Source organism: Chionomys nivalis, chromosome 3, assembly GCF_950005125.1.
Source record: "Chionomys nivalis chromosome 3, mChiNiv1.1, whole genome shotgun sequence".
In the NCBI taxonomy this organism is placed as follows: domain Eukaryota; kingdom Metazoa; phylum Chordata; class Mammalia; order Rodentia; family Cricetidae; genus Chionomys; species Chionomys nivalis.
The window spans coordinates 121,743,854-121,752,890 of record NC_080088.1 but is presented as its reverse complement, the minus strand read 5'-3'; the positions used below and the strand labels follow the sequence as shown (position 1 = coordinate 121,752,890).

At 50.9% G+C, this 9,037-nt stretch overlaps 1 protein-coding gene across 1 annotated transcript; it reads left to right on the top strand.

Annotated features, from left to right (window-relative positions):
• Window positions 1-508: 508 nt before the first annotated feature.
• On the top strand, window positions 509-6,910 carry Iscu (iron-sulfur cluster assembly enzyme). Its single transcript, XM_057766159.1, has 5 exons — window positions 509-648; window positions 1,978-2,091; window positions 2,700-2,810; window positions 5,017-5,095; window positions 6,433-6,910. Exons 1-5 carry the CDS (start codon window positions 535-537, stop codon window positions 6,516-6,518), a joined length of 504 nt encoding a protein of 167 aa, XP_057622142.1. The 5' UTR covers window positions 509-534; the 3' UTR covers window positions 6,519-6,910.
• Window positions 6,911-9,037: the final 2,127 nt, after the last annotated feature.

Genomic DNA, 9,037 nt, shown 5'->3' with positions numbered 1-9,037 from the left:
TGTGTGTGTATCTCGACATATACGTGCCTCAAAGCATGTTTGTTTCCTTCTTATAATTCTCGCTCTTGAGTAGAAAATCGTTTGGCCGACTGCCTTTGTCCTTCACTAGCAAGGTTAACAAGGCAAGAATCGTGTCCGCTTTGCTTCCCTCGGGACCCCCAAGATTCTGTAGTGACACCTAGTGTACACTCAATATGTATTTGCTCCACAGATGAAAGGGTTGTATTTGAATTAGTAAAGAGAACCCGTTTCCTGAGCCACACAGCCAGAACATGGAGAACTGGAACTTATGCAAGTTCGAATCCCAAGTACGCCTGAGTCCCAGCGCCCTTGAGCGCTCCCGCGACGCCTGAGCAACTCCAACACGCATTGCAGCAGCCAGACAAACTCGCCCACCGCTTCAGACCTTCCCGCTCTGCGGACCGCCACGCCCTGGGGGCGTGGCCAGAAGATCGGTGAGGGCGGAGCCTCGGTGACGTCGACGTGCGCCCTTCTTTGACGTCGCCGAGGTCGACGCTGGTGCAAGCCGGCAACATGGCGGCGGTTGGAGCCGGCCGTCTGAGGAGGGCGGCTTCCGCGCTGCTGCTGCGGAGCTCGCGCCTGCCCGCCCGGGAGCTGTCAGCCCCAGCTCGGCTCTATCACAAGAAGGTATGGGCGGGGGAGGGGGTGCGCGGGCCGTCGAGGGGACGGGCGGCCGGCGCCAGCCGAGTACCCCTGGGAGAAGCGGTCGGCTCCCCAGCCTCTCCCCGACTCGCTTACCCCCGCCGAACAGTGACCCGACCCGCAGCTGTGGCCCAGAAACAGCCACCGAGGATCCCGCGGCCAACTCAGCCCCGCCGCGGCCGCCGCTCGCAGTGTCCCAACTCTGGCAGCCGAGAAGGGAGGGTCCTGGTATGTCAGCCAGGAGACAGCACACACGCGGGCCTGAACTCTCTGGCCCTCCCCAGCGTCCCCACCAGGCCTCTGCCCTTGCCATTTGGCCTTGACAAGTCACTGCCCTCGCCTCGCCTGTCCCTACCAATCTGCAAGCGCTCTTCGGCCGTCCCTGTGTGTGGAGCGCTCAGGCCAACAAATGCTAACCTATTACGTCGCTGTTCTAAGGGGCTGATGGCCTCCAGGCGAGCCAAGCACCGAACCAACATAAAACTTTGGTTCTCGGTGACTTGTGTGTGTATTTTCAGGGAGCACAAAGTATAGAAGGGTAGGCAGTTTGTGGGCCCCGACCTTCTAAGGACGTAAGGGCTCCTTGACTTGAGACTCACTCGGAAAAGCAAAAGACTACCACAGCTGATCGAGACATCCAAAGTACCGATTAGATGATGCGTTGTGGGGCCTTAGAGCTTAGACCCAAAATCTGCAGATTAGGTTGCCTCCTGCTAACTAGCCCAAAAAAAAAAAAAAAAAGCTCTAGGTTATCCTAATACGATTAAAGTCCCTGACTTTAATCGCTGTTTGTGCCAAGGCCTTCAACCCCCCCGTGGGAAAGGTGTTTTGTTTACATTATTCGGGCGGGCTGACAGCTTTATGGCAGCAGGGGGCGCTCCTGTACCAGGGTGGCGCTGTGTTTATGTTTACAGCCACAAATGACCAATCCCCAGCCTTGGCTCTTCCGTAACAGTCTCCTTGAAACTTAATGAAGAAATTTTCTATTGGGGGCCGTTTTTATTCCTGGAGTTTTAAAATACATAATCCTCTTAAGACGGTGTGTTTTGTTTGGTAAAAACGCAAGTGGTGGTTGAGCCCAAATCTGGTATCAGTGTGTGAGTCACATGATCAGTTGTGGTTGCATTCCCTGTGAAGCTAAGACCCCAACTGAGCGTTTTGCCCCTATCTCAGACCGTATCTCCAAGATGAAGGTTGTTGGGAAGGAGATGAAAAGAGTTTGGGTCGCACTTTGTTCCACCTCTGTCCCGTTCAGATTGCTGACCCGAGGGAGACAGTACCGCGGAGGTGAATTCTGCTAATCTGTTGTTTCAGGTTGTGGACCATTACGAGAATCCTAGGAATGTGGGGTCCCTTGACAAAACGTCTAAAAATGTCGGAACAGGATTGGTGGGTGCTCCTGCATGTGGTGACGTCATGAAATTGCAGGTACTGGCCGGATGAAAAGGAACACCATTTGCTCACAGAATCTTTTGTCTTCTCTGTCCTGTGAGATGGGTGGTGAGGGTAGAGACTTGTCTTGTTCTGAAAGAGATCACTTCGTTTTCCTCGACTGTAGCAGTGTAGGCCCTGCTTTCAGGGAGTGGGAGGCTTGGTGAAGGTCACTGACGAAATGAGGACTCTACAGGAGCTAGCGCTCCCCAGTGAGAAAGGGAATGTGTTGAGCAGGAAGCCATAGCTTCAACTGCAGTCTCCCTGATGGCCAGTAGGGTGGAGCGCTGATCAGTGTCCAAGAGAAAGGTATTAATGGTATTGTTTGCAGACTCTCCTGGTGCCTCTGGCCGATAATGGCAGCGGCTGTGAACAGACTTGTGCAAACAGGGATTCACATACAGCGGGCTAGGGTGGGGTGAGAGGTGTCATTTCCCTGCTCCTCTGTCAGCTGGGCCTGTGTGGGCCCCAGGTTTCACTGTTGGTGACTGAGCTCTTTGAAACAAAACATAGTAATTGATGCCATAGCATCTGGGGCTCGTGCAGAACACCCACTGTGGGCCAGAGGTTCCAGGGTCACCTCTTAGCTCCTGCTTCTTTTCTAGATTCAGGTGGATGAAAAAGGGAAGATTGTGGACGCCAGATTTAAAACATTTGGTTGCGGCTCCGCCATCGCCTCCAGCTCCCTAGCCACGGAGTGGGTAAAAGGGAAGACGGTAAGAGTGCTCACAGATTGTATGGAATTGTTGAACCTCATCACTCAGAAGGATCTCCAAGTGTTTTAGGCCAGCCTAGTCTACATAATGAGGTCTGTCTCAAAATAACTATAGAATTAAATCAGAATTCCCTATGACCTTGGCTCTAGAAGAATCCAGTCATAAATCACAAAGCAAAAGTCAGGAAGATGGCCGGGCAGTGGTGGCGCACGCCTGCCTTTAATCCCAGCACTCGGGAGGCAGAGGCAGGCGGATCTCTGTGAGTTCGAGACCAGCCTGGTCTACAAGAGCTAGTTCCAGGACAGGCTCCAAAACCACAGAGAAACCCGGTCTCGAAAAAAACCAAAAAAAAAAAAAAAAAGTGCTTGATTTCTCGAAGCCATTTTTCTAAAGTTTAATGCTGGTTACCTCACATTGGGAGTTGTAGACCATTTTGTAGCCTGAGGCTTTGTGTTAATTATTGCTATTTGGTTATCAGCTAAATAAAGAGGGTCATCACCACACCAGTCTTTCCACCTGAGCAGAGCTAAAAGAAACTACCCAGGGTTTTCCCTAAGGTCCTTAAGGTTTCCTGAGACTTGCTATGTGATAGTTCCTGTTTATTTCGTCCCATCTCCTGCTTCAAGTAGGATTCCAGAAAGGCACATTCAAATTGGTAGAAGTCACTTGTGTTGAGAGGGGGTTTAGGAATCAAAGTCACAAGGGCGAGAGCCAAGGAAGCCGACTAAGGCGATCAGTGGTCCATGTGGTTGGCCAGGAGCCTCTGAAGGGATCTGTAAAGGACTGTGAAGTCTTTGCATCCTTTTCTCTCCCAGCGCTCTCCTTAGCAGCTAAGCTGAGGCTGCTGAGAGCCAGCTGCATCAAAACCACTGCATTAGCTGGGTGTGGTGGCGCATGGCACACCAGCCTGGAATCCCAGCTCATAGGAGGAGTGGGAAGATTTTCCTCAACTATACAGTAATTTAAAGATCACCCTGCCCTGCCTGAGATCCCATTTTAAAGTCACGCGCTCATCCTCTGCACCCTCCCAGGCCCCACCCAGTGGTCAGCCAGCTCTCCAGCCAGCTTGTTCTGGAAGAAAATGGCACCAAGGAAGTTGGAAGTTGGTTAAGAACTGGGGGGGGGGGGGGGGGGCAGAAGTGAGACTGCGCACGAGCCCCCAGGGCCTGGCCTTTAGAGGGCCCTGAGCTATGACAGGAAGTAGGTGGTCTCTTTCTGTAACCTTGAGGTCTGCCTGGAAGAGATTGGCTTTTCTTAATGTACAGGCCACGCCTCACGGCCTCCGGTCACTCCTCAGAGCTCTCAGACCCCAGGCATCCTCAACAAAGGCCACACAAGCAGCCTAGGTAATGCCTGCCTTCAGTAGGCAGGGCAGCTCATTCTTGCTTACCCAACCAGGCAGTGTGTGGAGGGTGGGACCTGCTGGAGACCCCTTGGTACACAGTGGCAGTCCTGTACTTGTTCTGAAATCCTAAACAGGGGCAGAAATAGAAAATACTATCCTGAGTGAGGTAAGCCAGACCCAAAAAGAGGAACATGGAATGTACTCACTCATAATTGGTTTCTAGCCATAAATAAAGGACATTGAGCCTATAATTCGTGATCCTAAATAAGAAGATGAACTCAAAGAAAAACATATAGTCATCCTCCTGGATATTAGCCTTCATCAGGTGATGAAAGGAGACAGAGACCCACATTGGAGCACCGGACTGAAATCCCAAGGTCTAAATCAGGAACAGAAGGAAAGAGAGCACAAGCAAGGAACTCAGGACCACGAGGGGTGCACCCACATACTGAGACAATGGGGATGATCTATCAGGAACTCACCAAGGCCAGCTGGCCTGGGTCTGAAAAAGCATGGGATAAAACTGGACTCGCTGAACATAGTGGACAATGAGGACTGCTGAGAAGTCAAGAACAATGGCACTGGGTTTTGATCCTACTGCACGTACTGGCTTGGTGGGAGCCTAGGCAGTTTGGATGCTCACCTTACTAGACCTGGAAGGAGGTGGGAGGTCCTTGGACTTCCCACAGGGCAGGGAACCCTGACTGCTCTTCGGGCTGATGAGGGAGGGGGACTTGATTGGGGGAGGGAAATGGGAGGCGGGGGCGGCGAGGAGGCAGAAATCATAAATAAATAAATAAATAAATAAATAAATAAATAAATAAAAATTCACTAAAACTATGTACTGTCCCTATACCTCAGGTGGAGGAAGCCTCGACCATCAAAAACACAGACATTGCCAAGGAGCTCTGCCTTCCACCCGTGAAACTGCACTGCTCCAGTGAGTCTGCCTCCATTGCTAGGCATCTAAGACTCTTGGGAGTCATAAACTCCCTATTAGGACCCCACCCTGTGGCCCCAGAGAATGGTTGCCATGATAACCTTTAGGAGATTGAAGTTCGCTCTCACAGCCCAGACCTCTAAGAAATCAGGCTAAGAGACGCTGTGACCTGGAGCCACACCGAACACCCAGAAACACCCAACTGGACAGCATTGCTCCCCTCAGAGATGAGGAAATGAGGCTTGGGGAGAGGCGGTAGGAGGGCCAGAGGTGAGCCTGGACCTTTGTTCAGAATCTGCTGTTCCTAGCACACCATAGCGGATAGGCTGAGCAAGAGATAGCTTTCTCCACCACCCTGTTCACTGCATCTCCTTGGGTGAGGCATTGTACACCGCCCACTGCACTGACTGCCCTGTAAGAGGCCATGCGCCTCAGAACCTGCTGTCAGATCTGATGCCCTCCATCCTCTTAGGTGTCCCAAAAAGCAGGAATGATGATGTCACCTCACCGTGCTGTCAGGATTTACTGACTGAGTTATAGCTCACGTGCATCAGAGGCTAGGCTGAGCACTCCAACACCATCTTAGGGTGCCCTTTGAGTGAGACACCGCCTGAGATCACACTCTCCACTTGAGCTTATACACAGTTTGGCAGTCCTGGGAAAGCCTCGGCCTTCAGCCTTCCAAGTGCTCATCTCTGTGGGTTGTTAGCTTTCTGCCCCTCCAACTCCCAGCTTCTACTTCCCCATAGAGTGACTGACTCTCAGTACAAGCCTTCCAGTGTGGGACTGCGGGAGGAGGTGTGCAGGCCATGCCTTCAGAGTCCTTGACTTAAGACGGCTCTGCCAGCTCCTGTGACCTCTAGTCCATACTCTAGGACCTGATCTTTGTTGTGTCCTTGCCAGGTGACAGGTGCTTTCTGGAGATCCCCTCACTATCCCAGCCAGGAAGGCGTGACCTTCCCAGTCTGTGTGTGCCGAGCTAGGACACTCTTGGGCCTTCCCAGCTCTAGCACCCTTCATTTTAAAAAGATTATTTTCTTAAGACCACCTCAGGGAGACGGCCCAGGCTAAAGACTTGTCACCAAGCCTGAGTTAGAGCCCCAAACCCACATAGTGGAGGAGAAAACCCCCTTCCCTGAGTTGTCCTCTGACCTCCATGTGTGCATGACACATGCACCTGCTCACTTCCGTGTACAAACACATGCGTAGGTACTCTAAATGCATATTTATAAGAATATGTAAATACACAAAGGTGTATTATAGAAATGTATAAAATAATAAAGACCACCTCTCCAGTGTCTAGAAATTGAAGCTATCTACCCTTCCATGCCTTCCAGTGCTGGCGCAAGATGCCATCAAGGCCGCCCTAGCTGATTACAAAATGAAACAAGAATCTAAGAAGGAAGAGCCAGAGAAGCAGTGAGCCCTGGAGAAGCCCCAGCTGGTCACAGCAGCTACTTCCCACCACCCTTGCACCACGCCAGAGAAGCTACGAGAAACAGGCACTCTGCACCATATGCATTGTGGTTCTAATGCAGGCAAATACACTGTTGATTACGCCTAATCCTGCGCTCCTTTCAGCTCACTTGCGTCCTTAGTGCAGGTAACGTCTGTTCTGATTTATGTTGTGGCCGGGGAGCTGAAATCGGCACCGAAGTCGTAAGCTTTGGCAGCCTCCGGAGAGCGACAGCAAATTTTCCCTAACCCTGTGTGGGGAGATGCCAGCAGAATGCCTTGTTCTAGTTATTTGATAGAGTTTATTACTGTATGTTTAACAGATCTGCATATATATTATAATAAAAGAATATAAGATGATGGTTTTCTCCAGTGAGCCTGTCTCTTGTCTCTCGCCCCCCAGTGCTGTCCGAAGCCCCTTGGGGTTCTCCGAGGCCAGGCTGAGATGGAGGACAGCACACCAGACAGCAGTGGCCACTGGCGCTTTTGAAAGGGCATAGAGGATGTCTGCACTTTGGGAAGTGTGGTCGACTCACGGCGGCTTCGAGGGTCCCTGCAGTAATTCCCCTGGTCTGTGAAAGTCAGAAATTAACCCAAAAACTGTCTGAGGTGTTGCCTAACCCTGTGGGCCAAGCAGAACAGCCTCAGGGTGAACTTCAACTATTGCCCAGGCTCTGGCTTCATTCTGGCAGACAGTTCTGCTAGCGGCCTCACAGGCTTTGTGTTGTGACCAGTGAGCCACTCTGGTAGAGTGAAGAAACTCGTGAGTTCTGCCAGTGAGCATGCCTGTCTCATGTTTCCCAGAAGAGTACATGTACTGCACTGGAACTCAGTTTGCTCAAGACAGGCGTGGCACCTGCCTGTAAACCCAGCACTTAACATGGGTTAAGGGAGATTAAAAGTTTGAGGGCAGCCTGGGCTACATAGACCACGTCTCCAAACACAGTCTGCTCAGGCAGGGATAGCAGCCAGTCCTGCCCTGAGCTCAGTACAGCGCATTGAGAGGCCCCTGGTTCTAGTGAAGATGCTGGAACACCACCACAGTGAACTTCAAAAGCAAACTTTCTGATGGTGGCTTTGCTGTGCAGGCGTATGCAGGCTGACTCTTAAATCATCTTTATTTTAAAATACTCTGGGTTCTGGTGAAGGGCCCAGAACTTCAAAGGCCACTCGCTCCCTCCACAGTCTGGAGGAGACCACAGGCCAGAGTCCATCAGAATCTCAAATTAGACCCTGGGTGGGGCTGTGTCAAATTGTCCTGCAGGGTGTGTCGTGCTGTGCCATTCAGTCCCCTGCTTGTGGCAGTGGCACAGTGCCCCACCTCTATTTGTGAGTTTAAAATGAGGCACTTCTGTCCCAGTTGACATCTGAATTTACACATCAAAAGTTGCCGCCAGCACAGCATAACCCTGAGAATATGAGCGGGTACAACCCCAACATGTCCAATTTCTAGAACTTGCTGTAAGTCCACCCCTCTACAGGAAGATCAACTTTGAGCCTAAGTGAGGGGTTTGTCACAGTCTCCATGTGGATCTCTGAACCCTGGAGTAATTCTCCCATGCAATGTCTGCTATTTGGAGGGTTTGGGTTAGGGGTTTTTTGTTTGTTTGCCTCAAAATTCTCCTGCCTCAGCCTCCCAAGTGTGATTATTTACAGGCATGAACCACGTGAGTGAATCACATAATTGGTTTTGTAAGTCAAGGTGAGACCTCTTCATTTTTCCCCTCTTCCTGGCAAGCTGCAGGGAGCTGCACTATGAAACATTTCAGCTCCTTTGTACACCAGGCACTGGAGCTAGGAGCTCAGGATAGAAAAATCTGAAGTGCTAGGAACTGAAAAGACAAAAAAAAAGTGAAGTTAGGGGTCTGAAGTCAAGATCCCTCCAGTCAACAGTCAGCAGAGAAAGTGTAATGGTTTAAGTAAAATGCTGCAGATCCCTGAGGGACGGCAGTGGACAGCCGGCCATGAACCCACGCTGCAGGTCCCTGAATGGCAGCAGGCAGCGGGCAGCAGGTCCTGAGATCACAGCAAGCCACAAAGGCGGGGGTGGGGGGGGCAGGCAAAAAAAAACCACGTGGCAGATGAGAGACCGAGACAGATAGACATGCTATGCACAGTGAAGTTGGATGTTTATTTAGTGGGTTATGGAAGGTAAGGGGAGAAGAAAGAAGAGCAGAGAGAGAGGCAGAGACAGGGGGGAAGGGAGAGAGAGATAGAAAGGAAGAGACTCAGACTAGAAGCTGAAGATCAGCTTGCCTCTGCAGACAGGTGGGGGTGGGTGTGTTTCAGTGTGTTTGTGGTTTGTCTCTTAAAGGGACAGCAGGGAAGACCTTTACAGAAAGACCTTATCTGTTATTGTAGTTTCCATGAACACTGGCATCATCATTCTTGCTGCTATTCACAGGAATGTTTTTACCATAAGAACCATTACATGGACTGCTCTTTTATAATAAGATAATATCAAGGTTTCCAGCTTCAGTGTTGTTA

Coding starts and splice junctions, on each gene's coding strand:
- Iscu (XM_057766159.1), top strand. CDS start 535: ATGGCGGCGGTTGGAGCCGGCCGTCTGAGGAGGGCGGCTTCCGCGCTG. Junction 2,092..2,699: donor GTGACGTCATGAAATTGCAG/GTACTGGCCGGA, acceptor CTTCTTTTCTAG/ATTCAGGTGGATGAAAAAGG. Junction 5,096..6,432: donor CGTGAAACTGCACTGCTCCA/GTGAGTCTGCCT, acceptor CATGCCTTCCAG/TGCTGGCGCAAGATGCCATC.